Here is a 25,497-nt window from a genome sequence, read left to right as displayed (position 1 = left end):
GTTCCATCTCTGTGGGACTGTTTGTATGGTCAGGAATTCTGTGCCAGGCTGTGAGATGTAGATGTGAAATCGAAAGTACTGAAGTACTGAAGTACTGGCATACAGAAAGGAAAGGAAATCCACAAACGCTGTGTGTACATGACAAGATACGATCAAAAAGCATTGTGAAAGAGACATAACAATTAAAAATCATTTATATATATTTTAATTTAAGCATAAAAGTTTGATACACGTGAAAATATAAAAGGTAAAATGTATAATACTTATACTAAAACTATAAAAATCCTCATATAACAATAGAAATTGAGAAAGATAGACCTTGTACTTTTTAGCCAAGATCTTAGAGAAATGTGGCAGGAAGTTGGATCTCAATTTCAGTCTATGCCAGCTTTCTCATGGTCAGAGCAAAGGCAGAACAAACAGCAACTATAGACAGTTTCCTCTGTCTAGATGCTTGCAGTTACAAGGCTGAAGAAAGACTATTGGGCTTTCTGCAAAGCTGATAGAAGTGAGCCTTTTTATAAGCAATACTTTTCTTCTGACTTTTAATATGAATTGGCATTCCATACGAAGTCACCTGTAACGTCTATCATCTTCTGCTGAAAGAGACTACTAGCAGACTGACTCAGCCATGAGTGGAAGCTTGACAGTGTGACTCCTTTAGTGCCTGTTCGTGATGTGTTCTTAGGGAGTCAAGGACTGTTGATAATGTCCTGTGATGGCGCTGATGAAAGCTTAAAACTTGTTGGCTCTGTTTGATCTGTATGGTATTTATTGAGAGAGTCATATATTTTATGGAGTCATTCAGTCCATTCACCCTGTTCTATTTCCTAGGAAATTAGCCAATGATTTTGAAATTGCTTAATATGTTTGTCGTTTGAATTAAAGCCGTAATAAGGAAGAGAAAGGCACTGTACTGGTGCACAAGTGATGTAGAAACTGTTACCACGAGCCTCCTTTTTAGTTTGAGTAAGAAAAATTGTGCATAGTAGATTATGCAAAATGTTTTGAAAATGTTGCTTTTATTGTGGTCTTTCTGTGTGATATCTGACATGTTACTTCTAAAGGAATAAAATCCTATTGCAGGTGTTGTGCACAACTTACTCCATAGATCAGCTGCTGCATTTGCTTGCCTTATGAGGGTTGTCTATTCAGAGGAACTAGCAAGCTTTCATTTGGAAAAAAAAAAATAAAAATAGGCAGAAAGACTGAAAATCATTGCACTTGTAATTTAAATTGAAGACCAATTTTAAGTGAAAATTTTTAGGTATTAAATCAAGGAGTAGAAACAATGCACTGCAAGTTAAATCATAGAATGGCTTTGGCTGGAGGGACCCTTAAAGACCATCTGGTTCCAGCTTGGGCAAGGGTTGCCAGCCACTAGATCAGACTGCCCTGGATCCCATCCAGCCTGGACTTGCTCCTCTGGCATTTGGCATCCACACCTTCTCTGGGCAGCCTGTGCCTCACCACCCTCTGAGTAAAACATTTCTTCCTAATGTCTAACCTAGATCTCTCCTTTCTTTTAGTTTAAAGCCGCTTCCTCTTGTCCTACTCCTGTTAGACTGTGTAAAGAGTCACTCCCCCTTCTGCTTGTAAGCTCCCTTCAAGTACTGGAAGGCCACATTGAGGTCTCCTTGGAATCTTCTATTCTCCAAGCTAAATAAGCCCAACCTTGAATCTTTCTTCATAGGAGAGGTGCTCCAGCCCTTTAATCATCTTCATGGCACTCCTCTGGACTTGCTCCAACAGCTCTGCATCCTTCCTGTACTGGGGTCCCAGACTTGAATGCAGTGCTCCAGATGGAGCTTCACAAGGGCACAGTACAAGGGGACAGCCACCTCCCTTTCCCTTCTGACCACCTCTCTTTTGATGCAGCCAGGGATACTGTTGTCTTCCATCAGGATCACCAAAGTCCTCCTCCAAAAGGCTGCTCTCAATGAGTTCTTCTCCCAGTCTGTGCTTGTATCTGGAATTGCCCTGACCCAAATGCAACACTTTGATCTTGGCCTTGCTAAACCTCATTAGATTCTCATGTGCCCACTTTTCTATCTTTCTTGTCTATAATTGTGTCAACAAAATGAGCAGATGCATTTTATAGACAAAGAGTAGTGAAAGACACAGTTGAGTCAATAGGTCAGGGAAAGGTATTAACTTAGAAAAACTTCAGTACAGGAGTAGCTGTACACAACTGCTCTATCAGGCATGAAGACCTGCCCTCCTATGACCACAAAAGTTAGGAATTAATTCATTTCCATAGTTCTCTGTTAAAAAGAGAAGATGAGGGTGTCTTGTGAAAGGAGTGCAAAGAGGGTGGTGGACATTTGTGTCCAAGGGGTTACTAAGCAGTTCCTAGGGAAAAAACTGGCAGAGGCATAATTTGTTTAACAGTGTTTCCAAGGAGAGGGCAACTCTGAAGAAATATTACTGGCTGTGCATGAGATTAACACATGTTTTAATTCAGTGCTTTTTACAGTGTAAAGGAGAAGGGTCTTCAACCTCAGTACTGAAAACATGTGCTTCCAGCTGCCATGTGTGGTGTGTTCTGGAGACTGATAACTACCGAAAGCCTCATGCCCTGTCTTGTGCTTCCAGTCCTGCAGGAGATCAGCAGTCTTCTGGCCATGTGTATTGGATAATAATATTTTATGCCTCTGGAATGTATTTTCTAATAAAGGAGTGCCATTTAAATTAAGGCTTTGCAAGCCTGTACATGGCAGGTGAGGCTTTGTGCCCCAGGAAAAGCAGGTGCAGAAAGATAGAAGCCAGAATGAAGGATTCAAGTCTTTACTGTGGACCAGTGCAACAAATAAATAGAAGCAGAAATTGGAATTAAATCAGTTTCACATGACTGCTTGCCCCAGGCAGTTATAGTAAGTGCTGTGATATTACCTTTTGTAGCAAATAAAGGTGTAGAGTTGTTCCGTATGTGTGGTGTTAAACCAGATCTAAACAAATGCAACAGAAACAAGTGTAATTCAGCTTTATGTTTATGGAAAACAATCTCTTCCCTATTCAAAACTCTTACCCAATAGTCAGATAACCACATTTGGAAGCTGATTGATTTACCGTTCTGAAGCACTCCAGAAAATAAGCTGGAATATGGAATATGGAATCCCTTCTTATCATTGGCAATAAGTGTGGCTCACAATACAGCACATTCCCTTACAGGGAGCACCTTAGTAGCCCTTCAAGGACTTTCCATTCTGTTTAGTTTGGCAGTGAAAAGTGAGCTCCACCCTGAAATTCTTGAGAACAGAATCACAGATAGCACCTTGCTAGCAAGGAAGAGGAAGAAGCGTGTTGCTGTACAACAGAGATGACCTCTGGGACAGAAATCTTGTAGTTTTGATCTTCCATTCAAAGTGTGAGTCAGGAAATTTGCTGAGTAGCCTCAGTCTTCATCATGCATGGGCCCAAGAGGAATCATCAGACATTTTCAGGATATGCAAAGCACAGATGTTGTAACATGCTTATACAAAAACACTTTTAAATCAGAAACATGGCCTCAAAAGCTTGACACATCTCCTAGAAATCTTACAGATTTGAAGGAGATATTTTCTGAAAGCCTTTTCAGCCCAGAGCAGACTGTCTGATCAGAGGATTAGAGAGAACAATGTGAAAATCCCAGTTTTAAGTCACCATTACAGGTGTATCAGATCTTGCATATTCCAAGTGTGTGTATTCTCCACGGGGATGGCATTTTCTAGTTTCTTCATAAAAAAATAGAATGCTGTGATTTCAATTTGATCTTATCTGGGATAAAGACATGAAGGGCAGAAATGTAAAGGGCTGCAGAAAGGAAGAAAAAAAGGAAAAAAAAAAAAAAGCAACCCTTCCAATGACCCTCCCATGCATTTCCAACCGTGCTAATGAGAATCTTTGTCCTCAGGTAGGAAGGAGGTGAGTTGCTGCAAGCTGTTGTTGAGCCTGGCAGACATTTTCTGCCAAGGTTTCTTAGCCAATGGGAATTGTAAGTCTTCTGTCAAGATGGCAGATAAAAATCATTCATTTTCAACAGTGACGGGTATTTTCTGAGTCAGATCTATACGATAACTGTCTGAAGCTTTGCTTTTGTCCCATATATACTGTTGCATTGAATGCTCTTCCTGTGTTGCTTTTTGTGATAGTGCTGAAAAATTGCAGACTTCCAACTGGCAGCCGGTAGAACTGGTTGAATTGTTTGCTTGAAATACTAATTGCTTGGAATCTGACCATGGGTACAGCTGGTGAGCAATTCACAAATCAACTTTGCTTTTTGGGGGCTGCCAGAAAGTTTTTTTTTCTGTGCTGCCAGTTCTTTGTAAACAGTTTCCTTTGTCTTTTCTCCATTATTAATATTGGCAGCACCGCAGCCAGGTCATCTGGGATTGGTTTTGCTCTTTGCTGCTTGGCTGAATGAAATATTTGATATGCAAAGGCAGCAAATAATGCATTGTCTGGTGCGTATTTTTGGACTAAGAGGCACTAGTGCTAAAATTGAGGAAGAGTTCACAGGTGAACTAACAAGCAGGTAGTAGTTTTTTAAACACTAAAGGAGAGGAAATTATTTGATCCTGTGAATCAGACCGTGAACTCTCTTAAATAAAGTACTCAGTGAATGGTTTCCTTTCTCATTGACCAAGCATTTTGGGCAGCGGTGTGATTGCGAGTAATTAGCAGCATCAAGCAAGAGGCTCAGTTCGGCTCATGGCTGTGCTGCTGTCTGCAGAATGTGTTGGAGGCAACTCTTATCCAGAAGACAAAATGGAAGAGATTATTCATTATTCCATCACCAAGAAGGAGAGGAGTCTTGTGAATGAAAGTTACATAGTTTAAACTCTTAGAGCAGCAGTGATAGGGTCCATCTGCTGCAGGGCTGTGTTCCCTGGCAGATGCTGTGGTTTGCTGGATAGCTGTGGGAGCTCCCTAGTGGCCTCCAGTGAGGGAGAAGGAAGAGCAAGTGACAGTGATAATAGACCACTTGTCACGTTGCAGGCAGGTCGGTTAACATCCCAGCTTTGATGGCATCTGAGGTGATGTGGCTGGTCCTGCCAGCATGTTCCTGCTGTGCAGCCTGACCTGTACCAAGATGTTAAAGTGCCTAAGCATCAGTGCACTTAGAAGACTGCACAGAGGACAAGCAGACGGGTGTATTTTGTTTGGCTCTGTCTCTCACCAAAGCTTCTGTTATCAGAAGCAGTCCCAGATACACAAGACAGCGTGCATGTTCATTCCCATTTGTAAGGCTGTGCTGCTTGCAGGTAACTATTAGGCAGTTGTACTCAGAGCACCATGACAGAACCGCAGCCCCACTGTCTGTGTGTACGGGCCTGTCTCCGGGCAGAGGCAGACAGCTGCCTACAGCTGCCAAGCACTGTTCCCATCTGCATAGTGATACTGAGAGCAACAAGACCGAGTCTTCAACCAGCTCCTCCTGTTCTCTGTCACCCACCAGAATAGCGTTGCCCTTCCTCTTTGGATCGTTACAGTTGAGTTTATCCTATACTGTTGAAGATCAGCGTTTTTTAATGATCCATATGCATACGTAGTTTTATTATAATTATTGCTATTTATTAGGTGCATTGTGATAGACCTTAGAAGTTGTAACAAGCCTCCTGTTGTGTGGAGTGCTGTATACATCAGAAGGAGAAAGAAATGACAGTCCTTAGATCTACAGCTTTTATATTAATAAGTACAAACAGCCAAGACTTCTGTCTATCACTTGACTCTCTTGAGACCTGGGAGATTATGTTAGCAATGTGTTCTTTGCATCTTGATATTATTCATCTCTCAGGACCTCAAAAGAAATGATCAGATCCCCACAAGGCTTTTATTCATGCCTGAGGTTACTCATGATGAGTTTCTCAAGTGATGTGCAAACTGTGGGTTCAGGATGTTGAGTGAAGGAGTGACTCAGGATGCTCTGGTTGGTTCTGTTGCTGCTTGGCCCTAGCATACTAAACCAAGGCACATAGGGAACTGCAGTTGCTACCTGGAAATGGGTGTTGTATCTTCTTCCCTATGTCTGCCATCTTTCTGTTGACCTGAAGTATTCTAGCCAGATTCATGGCTGATTCACTAGCAGTATAATTTCTGTGTTAATAGTCAGCAGTTTATCCTGTGATAAGCAGATCACTCTGAAGTTAGATAATAGTCATCACTTGGCTGTTTCTAAACCATAAACATACTTTAAGGTGCTAGAATATGGCTGTGACAAGGTTCAACTTCTAGGCTCTTTATCTTTGGACTTGGCTTGCAGAGGGAGAAGTGGTTCAGATTTTGCCATAGCACAACATACTCCCAAGTGCAGCAAATGCAGTGTGATCTCCCTTAACTTCTTACCCTGCCCATGGCGGGGGGAGTGGAACTTGATGATCTTTCAGGTCCCTACCAACCTGGGTCGCTCAGTGATTCTATGATCCTCACCCTTTTTAGTGCCAGCATCAGCTGCTGCAGGCTTTTAGAGCATCATAGGTCTTAAACCAGTTCTAAGCAAGGGCTTTATAATTAAGCAGTCATCTCCAAATTAGCTCACAAAGCTTTTTACTGCTGGTGTCCTTATTAATTGGCTTAGTTTCTCTATAGAAGCAGTTTTGCCCAAAGGGTGGATCCCTGTTGTCTGCACCAGAAGTATCTGGAAAACTGGAGGTTTCTGCTACTCACTGTCCAAGGGAATCTCTCTTTGAGTTTGAGACCTTCATGTTGGCTTCCAGGTCAGACTTTTCCAGCACCTACCAGGAACATGCAGGCTTCTGAAGGGTTAAAAAAAGCACCAGAGAATGTGGTGCCATCTGTGATTTGATGTTCTAGTTACAAGATGGAACAATCAAAGTCTGTGTGACTTGTAGTGCTGGGAACAGGGATGGCAGCAAATTCTGCCTCTGGGAGAACATTCCCAGGTACAACAGTGTGACTCCACATCTGCAGACTGCATCAGGTATGAAGAGAACTTGAGGACAAAGGTAAAGGAAAGAGAGAATTCCTCCAGTCTCAAGGGCATTATACTGAAAATCTGGGGTCCTGTCTTCCAGTAAGGTCTACTTGCTGTTCCAGTGAGTCCATCTCATACTGGTGGGTGTTAAAGGTGTAGAACAGCCCTGTGTATCCAGCCCTTTTCTTGAACTATCTCTGTGAGCAGCCAGGGTATGTCTGAGGCACACAGCTGTGTGTTGTGCTGGGAGCAGATAAAAATGAGATGACAGAACTGTAGGGTTGAAAGTGAAGTTGGTAATAAGAGGGACAGTAATGCACCATTTCAAGGAGTAGTGAAGGTCATAAAGCTAAAGCTGTTTTTATATTTCCTGTTAAGTCATGAGCCACGAGCAGTTTGATAAGGTCTTAGACTGAGCTCTGCACCTCTTAATGACTTAATGACCAATGCAGCTTGTTTAGACATCTAAATATCCTTTGATTAGTGTTTAGAAGCAGTCATGGATACTTCCTCCATGCAAAGAGCAAATTTTGCTTTATAAGCGTACATCTATCTAAAGATAAATATGAAAACAAGAGATGCGTTGATGAATTCTGATGAAATTTGGATCTCCATCAACAAAGAGCCAGCCCTTTGTTTAGTGCTGTGTACCAACTGTGCCCCTGAACGCCTTTGAAAATTTCCACTGTAAACAGAGTATGATCTTGACTGTACACAGCTACTGTTTCTCAAAAGGTCAGAGCAAAAATATTGTCTAAGCCTGAAGTTATATGGAGAGAGGCAATTGCCTTAAGTTGCACCAGGGGAGGTTCAGGTTGGATATGAGGAGGAATTTCTTCTCAGAAAGAGTGGATGCTGCACTGAGGGTCGTAGTTCAGTGGGCATAGTGGTGATGCATTGATGGTTGGACTAGATGATCTTTGGAGGTCCTTTCCAATCTTAATAATTTTGTGATCCTAAGTTCTCTTCCATTCAGTGGTGCAAATCTGACAGTCTGTGTAGAGTAAGTGAAGCTATGGCGAATTCTGATTTATATAACAAAACACCAAACGATGCTATTTTTTTTAGGAGGAGGAGGAAAATTCTTCCTGCAAGGTATATCTAAACTGTGAAAATGGGTGTTGTAAGACACTGGGTATGCTGAATTGTTGTACAGATTGCAAAACTAATTGGACAAATTAATGGAAAAAGTTCCACCATGGAATGATTGCAAAACATCTGCCTTTGAATCAAGAAGTCTCCAGCAAACACTAGGAACATACCTGCATGTGTTTCTTTGACCCCTCTGGTTGCCCTTTTGCAAGTGGTAGATACAGAAGAAATGATATTACTTACTCAGTTTTGTATATTTGGGTACGACACTTAATGATACTGCTGCCTCTTGAACAGAGAGTAAATATCTGGGGGGGTCTGCGAGCCAGTTCAGGGTACTGATTCCTGTGGTTTTCAGTCTATTTTTGCTAGCTGGGGGAGTTTAATCCATTGTATGCAAGTGGTTAAAATGTGATTATCCTACCATCAGTTTTGCAGTAATATCAGCAGGTGCTGCATAACCTTCTGTGAGAAAATGCCAAAACAGGTGTAATTCATGTGTTAAATGCTCAGTGTCTCAGAAAGCATGGTGATAGTACTTCATTTTCCCTGTCTTAAGCCTTCCCAGCTTTGCCCATCTGGGATCTACATAGTTAATCTACCTGAGCAAATAAGTAGGAGCGTTCATGCTTTGGGTGAAGTTTGACTCCTGGAGGCAGACTTTTTTTTTCCAGTGAGTGTCAGGTAATTGGAAGGGTAGGGTGAGGCAGGAAACCACGACACACCTTTGTCAGGACTTGTTTAAGAGCAGGGGAATAGAAAAGCACAAGAACTGTGAGAGTAAAGCGGGTTAAACTAAGAAGAGCTGAACGGTTTTGGATGCTCACTCAGATTCCACACTTCTTTGGAGGGACATGATAGTATAGGTGGCAGAATATATAGGAAACGGGAAACGGTTGAGGAGAAAATCAGATTTTCAGTTCAGTAACCAAAGCATACGAGGTAAGTTACATTGCTGAAAAACAAAATAAAACAGAGTAAAAGGTTGTCTTGTATTTCTGCTCTTCCTGATTCCTCGCAGGGTTCGGTATCCTCAGGCAAAATAATAGAGGTGTTATGTTTCTTCTATGGGAGAATACAGTGTAAAATTAAGGTTGTGATAGAGCTGGGTCTTTTTGGATTTTGGCTTTGACTGTGAACATGGCTTTTAAAACTGATTATCAAGCTAAAGGGGCGTTTCTGCTGGTAGATAAGAAATGTGAAGCCAAGTTCATTGTAGAGTTTTAAGACATTTTGTGAAACTACTGTGCAAATATATGAAGTCAACTGACTGTTCTCCATTCTATAAGCACAGCAGTGTGGTGAATTGTGGATAATCTGTTGACTGTTGTTATAACTGAGAGGATCTGAAATGTGATGGAAAAATAATGTTTGCAAACTGAAGCTTCAAATGGTGGCTTCAGAATGTAAGATGAAGGAATAATTCCTGAAAGTGCCAGGAGGTACTTTTGAGTCAAAGTCTGTTTTGCTGTGGACAGGCTTTGCATTGTGCCATACAGCTGCATTTATTTATCAGCCATGAGCCATTCATTGTGGACTTTGAGCCATATTTTGTCACAGAAATTTAGGAGGCCTTGTAAAGTGTTTTTGAAGCTTCATCACAGTAAGTCAGAAGAGTCTGATTTTGAGAACTGTTTTTTTTTTGTTTGTTTGTTTTGGTTTGGTTTTTTTTTTGTTGTTGTTTTTTTTTTTGTAGCTGGTTTAGCAATTTGAACACAGTGAAAAAATGGTAAAAGATCTGTCTTCTTTTGCAGCCTTTGGGCTGACTGACCAACTTGGTGCATGGCTTTGAGTCTGTGAGTTGTTCTGTGGCACATCCAAGCTTTGCATTTAGCTTGCTTCCCTGGCACTGGAGTCATTTGAGGGAACCTACCAAATGAGCAGTTTTGGAAGCTTCTGTAAAGAAGAAAAATCTATTCTGACTATGATGCTTCTTGTTGAGTAACTGGAAGTGAAAGAAATAGCTTTTATAGCAGAATGAGAAGGTCAGGTTCCTAGACTGTGAGGTGAAAGAAAGATAAGGAAGCATTTTTTTTTAACCAGTACTGTGAATTCCAGGACAGTGGCATTTGCTGTTAATGCTGTCAATGACATTGTTTGGAGGCATCTACTGCTTCACATTATTTATGATCAAAGGGTTCCTCTGACATTAAGTTTAATTCATCTTAGCAGCTGCAGGTGCCTCTTTCTCCTGAAGGAGTGTCTCACTGCATAAGCTGTGTTGATGGGGGAAGGAGAGAGCTGAAAGGATGTGCTGCGAGAGTGCAGCAGCATTCAGACATGAGAACTGAAGGGAAACTGTGGAGGAATAAGAGGATCTGAAATGTACCTGCTTGTGTTTTTATATTATAGTCTTCATGGCTATAAAGTAGCTTTTCCCCTTCCCTTTGAAAAATGCTTGTAATAAATTGTATTGCCATTGCATGCACGTAATATGTAGCGTATAAAATAATAAAAGAAGTTGGAATGTTCCATCTCAGGCTGCCTTAGCATCCTTGATAGTGTCCTGCATTGCAGGCAATGGGAACAGGAGGTGCAGGAGGTTATCTGGCAGCGTTGGTCTTATATGGAAAGCGGAAATTAAACATGCTTTGTAAAGTTGGGCTGTTCTCACCATCCTGCTTTTCAGCGCTGCACAGAGGAGAAGCAACGTGCACAACTGTGGTCTCATAAGAGCTCTCCTGATTCCTTGTGCATATTCTCTGTTTTTATGAGGGCCACTCACACACTTCAGCCCCAGCTTAAGTTAAACCAGCTTTAGGGTCTTCTTGCCTTGGGCACCTCCACTATTTGTGAGTGATCCCAGTTCATGAGCTCCTGTTAATCGCTCTGGAATAACTGCTGGTGACTTCTCTGATTCAACAGCGCCATTGCTTTACCTCAGACATAGCCTACAGCTACATCTTTGTGAATCCAGGTAGGAGGAGCTGGTGAAGTGAGTCAGTCCTGGCAGATAATGGAAATCAAGCTTAGTCAGCCTCCTGGAACCTGGGCTGGCTTTTGCATTCACGTGGCAAAAACATGTGCAAGATCAAAATGCACTGTGTGCCAGGGCTGGGATGTGTGGCTTCAAAGATGTTTAATCTGTTCTTATTTTTTTTGTTTTCTGATTGGTGTCAGAGCAAGATGTTCCCCTCTCTCAAGGGGAGGAAGGACGCAGATGTGAACGTTCACTCAGTGGTGGTACTGGCCTGTGGTACAGCATCCATAACCAGCACAGTTTCCCAATAGCAAAAGGGAAATTCTGGGGCGACAAAGTGGTAGAGAAGTAGTTTCTGAACATAAAGCTGTGTTCCTTGTCAAGATGCTGGCAAAGCCAGAATTGCTGACATCTAGACAGCAACTTTCAGTGTGTGCTTTTAGAATAGCAGAGGTACTGCCTTTTCTTGGAGTGCATGACCAGGAGGCATTCCAGTGCAGGAGACTGGAATCCTCATTAAGGAAGAGCTCCCCTGACACATGTACCTCTAAGCTTGTGTGTGCCTTGGAATCAGTTTTCTGGAGAATCCCTTGGAAATCCCCAGTATTAGCAAATGCTGTAAGGGTTGGGTATTGTGCTGCTGCAAGTGTTGTGTAAGGACCTGGCGCTGTGTGCCAGGCTGCTTAGCCATGCTGCAGGGCTGAGGGCTCTGGGCCCTACTGAGTGTTCAGTGTAAAGTTCAGCAGAGTCTGTGGTAGGAGGTGTGAGCTTAAGTAGCTTGCCTGATGGCGTACCTTCTACATTCAGCTTGTTCTTCTCCAGCTCTGGAACCATCGGGTGCTATTCAAAGGCAGATCTGAATCTGCACTTCACATATTCCTCCATATTCTCTGTTGCTTCCTGCCTTGTGTCATCAGCTGTGTGTGGGCTATACAAACATAGCATCATGGGAGCTGCAGAAGAGTAAGTGGAGTCATGAGAACCAAACCTGAGTGGTAGTTGGAGGGACATGGAGTTTCTTTGTTTGTTTTTTTTTCTGCTTTGGCAGTCAGTCATACCTCTGCCATAGACATAATTATGACTCGAGGAGGATCCAAGCCATGAAGAATATAGGTGACATTTACAGCAGCAATTCCAAAACTGTATAGACTGACCTGAGCTGGCATTAAATTAGTTCAGATTCCATAGCTGCAGACATGGGTTTGTAAAGCAAGATAAAGCACTTAAGTTCCTTGTTGCTGAAAATAGCTGGTTTAATGGTACCTCTCATGGTGTTTTTGTTTGTTTGCTTTTCCACTCAAGTCAGTTCTATGGCATTAGCATCAATATAACTTGAGAATGCCCAGTAGTACTGTCAAAGTGCTCTGATATTTCTGTTTATGCTTTTCTTGTAGTGCTGTGTGTAGGTAAGAGAGGCAGAACTCACGAACATGTCTGCATTTCTAGTCCTATGTTGTTGATTTCTGTACAGAACAGGTATGTAGGCCTAACGTTTGAATCCTGTGGTTTTGTTAAAATTTTATAGAGATCCAACTAAAGGCCATGTTTTACTGCCACAAAGTCTGCATGTAAATCCAGATCTAAACTTGTCCACTTTTGGTTGAATTTGCTGTGGTTACCCTTAGCTCACCTGCTGGCTTCACAGCCCCTCCTTCTGTTTCAGCCTTTATGCATTGTGTAGCTTCTAGTTTTGCAGGGACTTGTTGCTGTTCTGTTAGTAGTACTCAGATGGTTCTGGAAAGATACTTCAAACTCTCTGCCATAAATGAATTTCAGGCAGTTCTGCTGAAGAGAGAAAACTGATGGGACTTGTAGCAATTTGTTGTCATCTTCACAAAGCTCTGAGTTCTGTGTTTATGGTTTCCCCGCAGGTGGAAATGATATGGATTCTGTAACAAAGAAAACGAGGCAAGATGGATCAGAAGTTACAGAGAGACGTAAGGACATTGTTTTTTGTTTTCATATCCCAAGACTGGATCACACTCCAAAAATGTGGCAACCATATTGACACTTTTTGTGAGGGGCTGAATGCTGACCAGGCATCCAGAACTAAATTCTGCACCTGTCCTTGATATTTCAGTCAAAGTCCAAGAAAGGATAGAACAGGGCAAGAAAAGACATTTAGAGACTTGTACAATGACCTGATTGTTTAACCAGAAATTATTGCCCTGTGGTAACATTTTTGGCCAGTAGTGCAGACATTTGGATTCTCCTTCTGCTTCAGAGACAAATGCCACATGTGGTCTACAAACTGTTTGTTACATTTCTTTTTTGTCTTGGTGTAAAAACAGGGTAAAACAGGATTCTGCTGACAGAATTAGCTAGTCGGAATCATAGAATTGTAGGGGTTGGAAGGGACCTCATGAGATTGTATAATTATACCCCTCTGCTAAAGCAGGTTACATAGAAAGCTACTAAGGAGTCTGACCCGCGCTTCACTTGTAGAGCAATTGCTGCAGTTCAGGAGTGTCCTGAAATAATGCCACTTTCTCGTTTCCAGGAATTTTTTAAAAAGTCTTTCCTGGCAGCGATGCGTTTAGTTACTGTAACATGACAGAAGTCTGAAAACATACAGCTTTCAGTCCCCAGGCAATATAGTCTTAAGGGACTTCTCTTTAAATGAGTTAATCTTATTTGAATAATTCACGCTCTTCCATGGAATGAAGTGGAACATTGATCTTGTCTGGCTAGATGAATTTGCAGAAACTTCTGAATAATAACTTTTCTTTTCTCAGTTATTACAGAGACAGTAACTACAAGACTGACATCTTTACCACCCAGTAAGTAATTGTGATCCACTGCATTACTTCTGCTTAGTCACTGTTGCCCTTCTGTGTTATTTGGCTTCATTACTTTCATAAGTCCCTGGGTGCAGCAGGTTATCAGTGCAGAAATACTAACACTTCAGCTATTCTGAGAAATACTTTTCCCAAAATCCTTGTTGGTGTAGAGAAGGAGCAGTAGCAAAGCCACAATCTGCTAAGACTGGTAGACCTGGCTGTTCAAGAGTGTGCACCCATATATAGAGTGGTATAGTAGTGGTGACTGTTTCTTGAGAACAAGCATCAGAAGTGATGAGTCTCTGGCCTACATCTTACCCTGCTTACAAACGCAAGTGAATCCCTTTGCATATTATCAAATGTCACAGGTTATTTCTGCCTCTGTGTATCAAATAGGGCAGAATTGTCTATTCTGTGGTGGGGTTGAAAAGTGATTGCACTCATTTATGATGAGAGTTAACAAGAGCATCTTCCAGCCCATGCCTGAATCAAAACTTGACTACATACCCGCATCTTAAATGCTTATCTGCTCTGCCGAGATACTTCTCTGCAGTTCTGATGTATTTTCAGACATGAAGCTGTCCTTGGAACTGAGTTCTGGGTACCTTCTTCCTTGTCTTGTAGTGTTTTTGTTCTTCTCATCATTCAGAATATCTCATTTTGTGCTCATCTATTCCAGAAGGAGGGAGCAGCAGTGGACTCAAGACATCGTCCCACACTGGAGGAAGTGGAGTAGAAAAGAGGTCTTACACCCATAGCAGTAGCTATGTGACTTCAAGTAAGGAATGAAAATATCAGTAACAAAAAGCAAAGGCAGAATCAATGGGCTGAGGGGAGACTGAGGTCAAGGGTGAGAAAAATGGGGTTTCTTAAAGTAGAGAAGGCAAATACTCCAAGCAAAGGTATTCCTTCCTTAAAGCTGGTGATGGGTGAGTGAGTGGCAAAGTTCTCATATTCTGCAGGGAAAACTTGATTTCAGGGTAGTTTTCAGTAACCTTTGAAAAACTTTTCCAGCTGTCCTCAAGCCATTTGGAAATCAAATTTCTCTTTATCCAAGTTTTCCAAATCACAGTCTTTCTGAGCATTTTTGTTCAGAAGATGGCTTTATTTAATGTTTGTTGATCTTGCTGATGTTAGAATGCAATATGATAGTAGAGTAGAATAAAATAATTTCATAAATCTATTTTCTTGTCAGGGTATCCATGGATTTAGCATTTTGAGTGGCCTGTGTGTTTTCTGGATATGCTAAATCAGTACTTATCTACTCCATAAAGACAATTCCTCTCTAGCAACATTCATTGCTGAGCTGTCAGATTGTCACAGTGAAGCTTTTTGAAGAATAATCTTTCTACCCAGCTTTCTGGCACACCTCTCTCACACTGGGACGGGCTGGATAACAATCCTTACAGGGAACATTCTCCATTTTCCATAAGAGTTGGCAAGTCAAAGAGAGGAAAGTGCAGTATGGAAGCTCAAAGGAAGAATTAGGCATACCCTATAGACCTGACATACACTCAGCTCCTTCAATTAAAGGCCAGAGTGTGGAATCACCTTCCCTCTGGACAAATATGACATAACTCTGGTGCAGATATCAATCTAATAGTCTAGACTGGCACCAGTTTAACTGAGAACTGTGTCCATCTCTCAGAGCTCTAACTTAAATGATTCTGTGGGATTGCATCCTCCTTGTTAGTTATTTTCAGTGTGTGGAGGAAGAGAAAAGAATCTGAACTTCTTAAAGTTTTGCAGAACATTTGATTATCTTTGCTTTCCCACTCTGCTGGCAGAATGTCTCCAACAGTCCACTTGGAACTGTAGTTGTTTTTGCTCAATTAAGTGGAAAAGGCGCAAAACAGAATAGATCCCTGTAGAAGAGAAAACGAGTTAGAAAACACTTCGGGATCACAAGGGTGTTCTGTTTTTACAGTGATAGTTAAACAGTAACCAGTCTGATCAGTCTGATCCCACTGATCAGCATGCATATATAGCCCTCATCACAGAGCTGCCCTTGTCTTGCCACTCTGATCATACACCAATGTTAGATTCCATAGAAGAGTCCAATCAAGAGTCCAATCCTTCCACAAACTGCACATTCTTTATGGCTGCCCAGATCTTTTCCCACAGCAGTGGACTACGAAGGGAAACTTTCCTCTGTCTAAACACAACAGCTGCTAATAATCTTCAAACAGCCTTGGGCCTGACTCATGTCTCTGTCACATCTCCTGGAGATGGACTGACTAAGACATGACTAAGTGAGACTGTGGCTAGTAGTTGCTTTGGAAAGGAAGCTTACTCATCTCTTCTTTCCCTCACCTTGTTAATGGTATCCTCCAGTACTACCACATTTTGTTTAAGCATCTTGAAGATTTTGTAGACTGTCATATAATACTGGATTTTATGGGTGGATCTGTATCCAAACCAAAATTCAGGCCAATTTAAAGCCAGGTGTCTTCCTGCTCAGCAAAAACGTCTCATTTATCCCCCTAAGCCAAAAGCCACTGTTATTGAAATCACTGACAAGTCATTTTTAAGCCACAGAGATAAATTCCTCTTTGCAGAGAATGCTGACAGTCAGAGTTAGATTCAAATGTGGTTTGTTTTGCCCACCTCTAGTTCTGAGATACTAATGTAGATCTGTCTAGCTCGGACACAAACATAAAGTACTCAGGACATACAGGGTGTACGTCCAGGTCATATCTTCAGTTTGCTGAGAGTGTTTTGTTTTGCCAATAGGTGGAAGTGGTAGATTGAATTCGTCATCGTCTGGCTACAGACAAACACAGTCTCCTAGCTCAACTCTCACCAAATCACCTGGCTCAACATTTGAAAGAAAAACCTATGTCAACCGCCATGCAACATATGAAGGTATCACTGAATATGCCATAGAAAAGAGGCACTATGTTGTGCAGTCTGAGGTCGCTTGGGACTTTTAGCACATGAATTCAAAATTGTCCTAAATAGCACAAGAATCCCATCTATAGTGGTTTTGCTGGGAAATAAGCCACAAGGGAGGCATTTTAATAATTGAGTCTTATTTATATTAACAATCATTTATAAGAGGAGTTGTGGCATATATTTGCTGATAGACATTAGCAACTATTTCATGTAATCCTGAATAGCTCTTTTTGAATGGAGATGTTTGTTACTCAGTGGAATTAGTCGGTACCAGGAATGTGTTTGGAAAGCTCTTGATGATCTTCTAAGAAGTATTAATGACACATGTCTGTTATTTGCAGGGAGCTCCAGTGCTAACTCTTCTCCAGAGTTCCCCAGGAAAGAGTTTGGTATGTTTTTTTCAGAACTGTCTCTATGAACATTATGACAAGGTCATGTGAGTTGGTGACTATGGTGGCTTTCTGCATGTTGCCTCCATATTGGACAGCCAGTGCAACTCTGTGACTCCAGAGAAGTTACTGGAAATTATATTAATGCAGCTGACAGCAGAGTCTCAAACTAGTACAGATTCCAACAGAGACTGCATAATGCAATATACATACTACCTTCAGCTACTCTTTAGATGGTCCTAATATGGTACGGAGCATGATCAGGAGAACATAAGACACTTGACAACATCTGCTGTCCCATACCTGGAAGAATAGCTCCAAGCAAGAAAGTGCATCCCCTTTAGATTTTGAGCCATTGCTGAATATACTCCACCACTTATTCTTTTTTAGACTTCAACATATTCACAGAATCACAGAATCACAGAATCACAGAATTATAGGGGTTGGAAGGGACCTCTAGAGATCATCGAGTCCAACCCCCCTGCCAAAGCAGGCTCCCTACACCACGTCGCACAGGTAGGCGTCCAGGCGAGTCTTGAATATCTCCAGAGAAGGAGACTCCACCACCTCCCTGGGCAGCCTGTTCCAGTGCTCCGTCACCCTCACTGTAAAGAAGTTCTTGCGCACATTCGTGCGGAACTTCCTATGCTGGAGTTTCAGCCCATTGCCCCTAGTCCTGTCCCCACGCACTACTGAAAAGAGACCAGCCTCGCCACTATAGCTCCCACACCTCAGGTATTTATAAACCTGGATCAAGTCCCCTCTCAGCCTTCTTTTCTCAAGGCTAAACAGACCCAGTTCCCTAAGTCTCTCCTCGTAGGGGAGATGGTCCAGGCCCTTCACCATCTTTGTGGCCCTCCGCTGGACTCTTTCCAAGAGATCCCTGTCTTTTTTGTACTGGGGAGCCCAGAACTGGACACAGTATTCCAGATGAGGCCTCACCAGGGCAGAGTAGAGGGGGAGGATCACCTCCCTTGACCTGCTGGCTACGCTCTTTTTAATGCACCCCAGAATGCCATTGGCCTTTTTGGCTACAAGGGCACACTGCTGGCTCATGGCCAACCTGTCGTCCACCAGGACGCCCAGGTCCCTCTCAGCAGAGCTCCTCTCCAGCAGGTCTTCCCCCAACCTGTACTGGTGTATGCAATTATTTCTACCGAGATGCAAGACTCTACACTTGCTTATGTTAAACCTCATCCGGTTTCTTACTGCCCAGCTCTCCAGTCTGTCCAGGTCTCTCTGAATGGCTGCACAGCCTTCAGGCGTGTCAGCCAATCCTCCCAGCTTCATGTGGTGTAATTGGAAAGACGAACTGGCTATCAAGTGTTGTATTTATACTGAATACTGTCAGCAGGTCTGTCCTGCCTTTGCTGTGTCTAAACTCTGGGATGCTTCTTATATTCAGTTCAGGTAGAGAAGCAATATGATGTGATTGTCTTTTCAGCTTACAGAAGAAGGGGCAGGGTTTCATAGTGTCTGACCCTGGTTGATGGTGTGAACAGCATGTCATATTAGCAGGCCTATTATCATCCTACTGGCTTATTGAAATAGAAGATCATTATCTCTGAACAACATTTATGTGTGCAAGCAAAAACAGCAATTAGTCCAGGAATACTAAGGTGGTACACCCTCCTTGAGATACCTCATGGTCTAAAGAAGTCCTGGCAAAAACTGAGGTTTCAGTGCCTCCCAGCTGTGCCTCAAGTAAAGAAGTTTACTGCCTGAGTTTTTGCATCCAGACTAAGATCCAAAGATTGATGTATTCATTTCCAGAGGTGTCAAAGGCAGTAAAAACCTAATATTGCTTTTCTTACTCTTATATTCACAGCATCTGCCTCCACACGAGGGCGAAGCCAAAGTCGAGGTGAGTGGTACTCTTCTTTTAGAAGTTTAATTTGTTTTTTTCTGATGTGATTCAGGGTGTGTCAGATGGGCCTACTTATCTAGAATCAAAGTGGTTTAAGTATTGAGTCTGATGAAGTACCTGGATTTAAACTACTGCAGATGTGAACCATTTTATGTGTGAACAGTTGCTTAAACAAGCTCAGCGTAAGGACTCCAGTGAAGGTCATGGTGGTTAGTTAGCACTGTGTCAGAAAGTATGGTCTGCTTGGGGACTTGGAACTCTGGAGGTGTAGAACATAGTTTACCATCTTAACTGTTCACTGCCATGAACTGAGTCCAGCCATTCTCTATGACCCCCACTCTGGTATTTTTACAATAATCACATGCATGTTTTTCCCCTGAGATATATTTTGGAAACCATAATGCCTTTCCCTGAAATTATCTTATGCTGGTGGTAAGGAGAGGCTGAAGAAATTATGGACTTGCTGCGGTCTATTTAGCGAGCTCACTGTGAAACTGCGTCGTTTAAATCATGTAGCTTTTCTGGTAATTTATTAACAGCACTGGGGAAAGGAGGATTATATTACTGTTAAGAGTTTTAATATCTGTTCCCAGTTGCTTGAGGAAAAACTATAATGTCATTATATCCAAGTTAATTTTGACAGTGGACATAAATCAAAGTATGCTCTTGCACTCTCCTTCTGGAGAATGCCACAATTACCAGTTATTCTACCTCAGATCTTCACAGTCTCCTCTAGCACAGTACATCCCTCCCAGAAGAACTAGGCCTTATGTAATAAAACAGATACCAGAGAAACAGCTTCAGCTTCTCATGTAACTTCAGAAAATTGTCTCAATCTATCAATCAGCTTCTCCAGCTGAATGACAAAGCCCGTGTTTCTTTTAGAGTTTGTGCACTGTCAGATTTCATCTCAAGGAGCATGAGTGACATGTCCTTGCTCGTAGGTAGTAAGCTCAAAGGCTTTTCCCAACAAATCAGATTAATGTTGTAGTCTCTTGTGGTGAACGGTAGAAGTCAGTAAGTAATAAACTGGAGTACCTGGAAAGATTGTTGGATTAATAAATGTCTGATTGTGACCTGAGAGTTTTATTCAATGCAATTTTGGTAAAGTAAGGTGTTACACTGAAGGATTATTGACTTCAACAGAAGAATTCACAGAATAAAATGCATATCTCTGGAATTAAAACCATTAAAATCTAACGCTAAAACAAAAATCACCCAGGCCAATTTAGAAGAAATTAATATGTGCCATGAGTGCTGCTTAGATCGAGCAGCAAGGTAGCACAGACAGCAGGAAGGAAGGAATTCACTTCAGCTAAAAAGATTCATTCTCAGTTCAGGGCATAAATATATTGCACTCCATATTCATGATCTGCTTCTTTCTCTTTACAGAGAGTGAAATACGAGTGCGGCTGCAGAGCGCATCTCCCTCTGGCAGGTGTAAGTGCCATAGCTTATACTCCGGGGGGGATCAGGTACTGCTCTAGATATGCCTACAGTGTTTTGTGAATCCAGTCTGCATAATGACGGGTAGCAGCATGTCATTCTTTATTCCTGCTGTAAGAACTTCCATTTATCACCTCATATTGAACAAGGAAACATGCTGTGGGTTAAATGGTGGTCTTGCAAGGGTAGAGTTGAGCTTAGTCCCTGAAATGCAGCCTATGAAGTTTTGTTATGTTAGTGGCACTCTGGAAAAATACAGCTTCTGAGATGTTCCTGAGTAAATTCCACTGAATGGTTTATCCTCAGGGCAGGATTACAGTTCAATGAAACAAGGGCTCTTGGATACATCTAGATGTTTTTTTTTCATGCCAGGGACGGAGTTGGATGATGTTAAACGTTTACTGAAAGGAAGTCGATCAGCCAGCTGCAGCCCTACTCGATCATCATCAAGTACCCTCCCAATACCGAAAAAAGCTGTGGTGGAGACAAAAATGGTTACTGAGAGCTCTCAGTCAGGTATGTGGCAGAGGTTAGCAATGCTGAAGTTTTCCAAACATTTTTTACCATAAAAATTCTCAGCTGTTAAGAACATCGGAGTATGAATGCATGGTCTCTGTCCCAAATACAGAAAAAGGATCAAAATGCTAGAGGATTGTCCAGGGCCATCTTTGGGTGGTGAACTGTGTACTTCCATAAAATTAAGACATATCCTGCTGACACCGTTCAGAAGTGCTGCTGGCAGAGACAAGAGCTCTGTGTAAATGTCTTAGAGCAGTATGGTTTCTTATTGTGGAGTAAAATGAAAATAGCACTGAAGACAACATTTGGTTCAGCGTTCAATTTATTGTCCATACTGCTGGTTCAGAGATCAGTAGAACTTGATAGAAATATAAATAACTAGCTTTCATTAATTATAAGCTTCACTGTGGTGCTTGAGGCAGTGGTGTTCGTATTCACTCCACTGTTCTCCACCAGAATCTAGGAACAAACAATGCTTTTTTACCTTCTGATGGCTAAAATTTTGTCTAAAACTGGGAATTTGGAACCAAAGCCATGCATGTGGGAAGCAAAATTTCAAGGTCTCCTCATCCAGGATTAATGGAATTGTGGACCGAAGTACATTAAATGTTTTATTGCAGTATCATAGCATCTGTAAACAATGAAATCTTCTCCAAGTGTTTTGTGAATGGTCATGCTATCAGGTCAGTCTTTATCCCATTTTTTATAATTCAAGTGGGCTGTAATCAGCTGGCATTTGAGATCAGTTATACTACATTAACCTGGAGTTGTTGCGTGGACTCTGCAAAAGTAATTGAAATTCAAGGCAAATTAAGTTCTCTGCCATGTAAACCTACAGTGCATACTAAGTCTTAAGCCTAGTCCCTACTGTTTATTGTTTTTTTAATTTAATTTTATTTTTTTACAGTGTCGGGGACATATGATACAACTATATTAAATACAGCCCTCCCTCCATACACATGGTCCTCAACTCTGCCTGCTGGGTCTTCCCTTGGAGGATACCATAACAGCATGGGCCAGAGCTCTTCCTTGATCAATGCTATGTCTCACTCTACAGGATCAGGTATGGTACCTGGGCCACTCAGTCTGTAAGGACAAAACTCCACTCTGAAACTGGGTCAATAGCAGGGCTCTTATCTGTACAGTTAGAAGAATTAAAATGAAGCAAGAACTGAGGTGGCGGAGAAGATAGGCTTGTTTTTTCTCTTCTGTAATTCTGTGCTTTTTGCTTCTATGCTGTTTGTACTTGAAAGTCATGTGTTGTGAGGATCAGCTGTCCTGACTGCCTGATTTGTCTCTGAACTGTTACGATAATTTTATTATTTACTTAAAGGAGGCCAGACTATCTATCAAAACTAGTTTTAGAGTAGTGAACTTTGAATTGTCTTGGCCAATTGTAAGAAAAACTAGTCCTAACAGTGCAGTCCTCTGACATTAAAATCTAACCAATCGATGTTGGCAGTGATTATAACTTGTAAGACCCACTTCCAGATGCCAGGGATGCAGTTACAGTAAAAAAAAAAGAAAGCACAAGAGACTTTAAATAGCATACTAGTAAAAGTTTTGCTTTCTCACATTATCTCTTGATTGCAATTTGTCCGATATAGGCTTTTCTGAACTTAGTGAGTTCAGTAAAGGAGTGGTTTGGGTCACAATTTTCAATATTTTTCCTCTGTGTAATTATTGTACAATCACACTAACTACATTTTCAGGTGGCCCTTATTCTTAATTTCCGTGGGTTGTAGAAGTGATAAAGTTTCATTTCCTCTTTTTACAGTTTTTGGTGTTCCAAATAACCTGGCTCCTAGCAGTCATGCTCTGAACACGGGCCTGAGCACTTCCTCAACAGGTCAGATTTTTCTCTTCTTCCCTTCGTGCTTTCACAGTGCCACAGTCCTTCCACACATGCACAATGAAATATTGTCCATATTATTTTGTGTCTCCTCTTTCCTCATCTGTATGTCAACAGCTTGTCTGCACACCACAATTATTCTCTGGTTACAGAGGATTTATTCTGGGTATGTGTTGTATAACTGACATTAGGTCCTAACTACTTTTATTTAGGTAGTGAGAAAAATTAGATATTTTCCAAGATTAGAAATTTGTCTTTTGAAACAACCTATTTGATCCCCAGCACAACTCAAGGTAACCCCCTGGAAGTTAAACTCATGTGTCCTAATCCATTAAGGCCCATTGCTGTCAGTTTTCCTATAATTACCCTTAAATTCACTTGACTTATTACTTACTTTTGGTTGACACTATTCCATGTCACAAGAGTACTTCTCTTCCTTACACAGTCACACATTTTTCCTACTCAGTGTAGTGCCATCATGCAGGTTCTCTGAATCTGTGGAGAACTCGGTGTATGAATGCAGTCTGTAAACTACAATTGGTATTGCCATGCTGATTCTGGTACTGAAGGCACCAATTTCAAGTGTTTGCTTTTTTCTGGACAGTACTTTGATGCACAGTGTGTGCAGTTGTCTCATTAAACTTCCTCCAGTCACACCAAGCAGGTTTCCAAAATGTACTTGTTTTCCCAGGCCCCATACCTCCAGGATTGTCCATGCAGCCATGGGAGTGGATTTTCAGACTGTCCTGAGTTGATATTTTAAAATGGTCACTGTTAATCGTCCTGGGCCAATAATATCTTGTACAGCAGGGTGATCTAGAGAAAAATGTTTTGTAAGGAAGGTATTGAACAGGACTGCTTAGAACTTTGATGCCTCTAGCTAGCTGACGCAATTTCTTGGAAGCCTTAAGGGTGATTTCTAACCAACAGGATTCTCTGTTGGTTCTCGTTACTATCACTGATTTTATTTTGTTTTCAGCCAGAGCACTACCTGCACTGCAGGACTTCTCTAACTCCCATTGCATTATTTTTTTTTGCAGTGTTTGGAGTTCAAAACAATCTGTCACCAAGCTCTTCAGCCCTGAATGGCACTGCAGCCTCTGCAGGTCAGAAACCATTTGAATATAAAGCAAATAAGGGAGTCACTAATGAGTACTAAGTTCTCCCACCTTTTTTGTGGTGACTATAATGTTCATATTGACAGTGGTTCTTTTATTGCCATCTTCTGATGTGGAGCAATGTAATGTGAGGAGATTTTGAAGAACATTTGAGGAATATTTTGCACATACAAGAGTGGCTTCCAGTGCCTGTGTAAGCACTATAAACTTGCTTGCTGGGAAGGCAAGCTCATTTGAGTTTCACTAGGTGCCCCAAATGAGAAAAGATTAATGAATGGTGTATAGCTGGTGTGTGTAGGTACCTTGCTGTCCTCCATCTTTTTCATTCTGGGATTTCTTCATTGCAGCATATGGGATGAAGAATACTTCTCAGACAAACACCATGAATAGTACTGGTGTGTCTGCCTCAGCCGGTGAGTGTACTGTTCACAGTTGCTTAGATATAGCTCTGTACAATCATTTCATGGTAAAAGTGAATTAGAGATTCATCCAAATGGTGCTAACATGGTTCCTCAGGAGCATGACTTGTCACCAGCCATCTCCCTTACCAGTGTGTTCTGAAAAGGAGGTAAATGAGCCAGAATGAGAAATCAGCTGGCCTGATTCAGATCTCTCCCACATTGTAGCTTGGAGAATTTTACTGTAGCTACTTCTGTTTGACAGACAAGTAACTGGATAGAAGACACACGACGCTGTGTTTCATTTGAAACCAAAATATTTGCAAGGTTACACCTAAATATTGTTTTTCAGATGTATCACACTTGGCCTCTTGAAAATCAAGGAACTCACTTATGCATAATCAGATTGTTGGCTTTTTGATATTTGATTGTTTTATTTTATGAGAGAAACTGAGGTCTTTCTACTGGCCTACAATGGCTGGGGTTCATCTTTTCCAGGCATATTTGATACTGCTTAATGGCAAAAAGGTGGCCACATTAATATTTTTAACCTTATTTGTACTGAGCTCAACCTCTGCAAGCTGCAGTTCAAAGCCTCATAACCATGCATGGCTCCCAGGTATATGAAGTGCTTTGTGCTTCATGGAGTATCTCTGCTAATGGTGCTCTTTAGCTTGAGGTGTGATGGCTCTTATGACCTTTGGATGTCCATCTTAAGACTGAATTTCTATGATTCTGTAATGGATGTGTTTGAAAAGAGAGGAGGGCACTGAGACAGTTGTTTCAGTATGTAAACTGAATGGCATACACTCTTCATGTCCTTTTGAAGATGTTTCCATGCTAGTGAAATACACATCTCTAAAGTTTAACAAGACACACAGCTCTTCTTATTTTCAAATGACTGATGTGTATCTTGCTGTCTCCTCATAGAAGTGGCAACCCCTGTCATAATGGGACTCCCTGTTTTGATGAACAAAAGTGTTGTAGCTTGTAGTTAAAACTCTTAATACACACCCATCTCCTCTTCTTTCCCATCCTTCACCAATATTCCAGGTGGAACCATCTTGAGCTCCCAGGGAGATGATTTCCTGCGCAAAGACTGCAAGTTCTTGCTGCTAGAGAAGGAGAATGCCCCAACAAAGAAGGATATGGAACTCTTAGTCATGACAAAGGATAGTGGCAAAGTCTTTAGTGCCTCTTCCACTGGGCTTAATGGAGGTAATTTCTCTTCTTTGGGATATGTGACTTACATATATGTCTGCTGAGAGAGGAAAAATGGAGAGGAGGGATATGAATCAGAAACATCTC

General features: G+C 41.6%; 1 protein-coding gene across 1 annotated transcript in view; it reads left to right on the top strand.

The window, feature by feature from the left end:
* COL17A1 (collagen type XVII alpha 1 chain) overlaps positions 1 to 25,497 on the top strand; it is a 58,660-nt gene that overhangs the window by 9,358 nt on the left and 23,805 nt on the right. Inside the window, exons 2-14 of the mRNA XM_072340071.1 lie at positions 12,797 to 12,862; positions 13,661 to 13,705; positions 14,385 to 14,483; positions 16,439 to 16,570; positions 16,942 to 16,989; positions 18,818 to 18,853; positions 20,249 to 20,296; positions 20,675 to 20,818; positions 21,729 to 21,884; positions 22,599 to 22,670; positions 23,714 to 23,779; positions 24,139 to 24,204; positions 25,243 to 25,407. Of these exons, the coding sequence (XP_072196172.1) occupies positions 12,808 to 12,862; positions 13,661 to 13,705; positions 14,385 to 14,483; positions 16,439 to 16,570; positions 16,942 to 16,989; positions 18,818 to 18,853; positions 20,249 to 20,296; positions 20,675 to 20,818; positions 21,729 to 21,884; positions 22,599 to 22,670; positions 23,714 to 23,779; positions 24,139 to 24,204; positions 25,243 to 25,407 (1,132 nt within the window). The 5' untranslated portion in view covers positions 12,797 to 12,807. The remainder of the gene's footprint in view (positions 1 to 12,796; positions 12,863 to 13,660; positions 13,706 to 14,384; positions 14,484 to 16,438; positions 16,571 to 16,941; positions 16,990 to 18,817; positions 18,854 to 20,248; positions 20,297 to 20,674; positions 20,819 to 21,728; positions 21,885 to 22,598; positions 22,671 to 23,713; positions 23,780 to 24,138; positions 24,205 to 25,242; positions 25,408 to 25,497) is intronic.

Source organism: Excalfactoria chinensis, chromosome 6 (genome assembly GCF_039878825.1).
Source record: "Excalfactoria chinensis isolate bCotChi1 chromosome 6, bCotChi1.hap2, whole genome shotgun sequence".
Taxonomy (NCBI): Eukaryota; Metazoa; Chordata; class Aves; order Galliformes; family Phasianidae; genus Excalfactoria; species Excalfactoria chinensis.
Note: the sequence above shows the minus strand (reverse complement) of the source record. Positions and strands in the feature narration are given on the sequence as shown.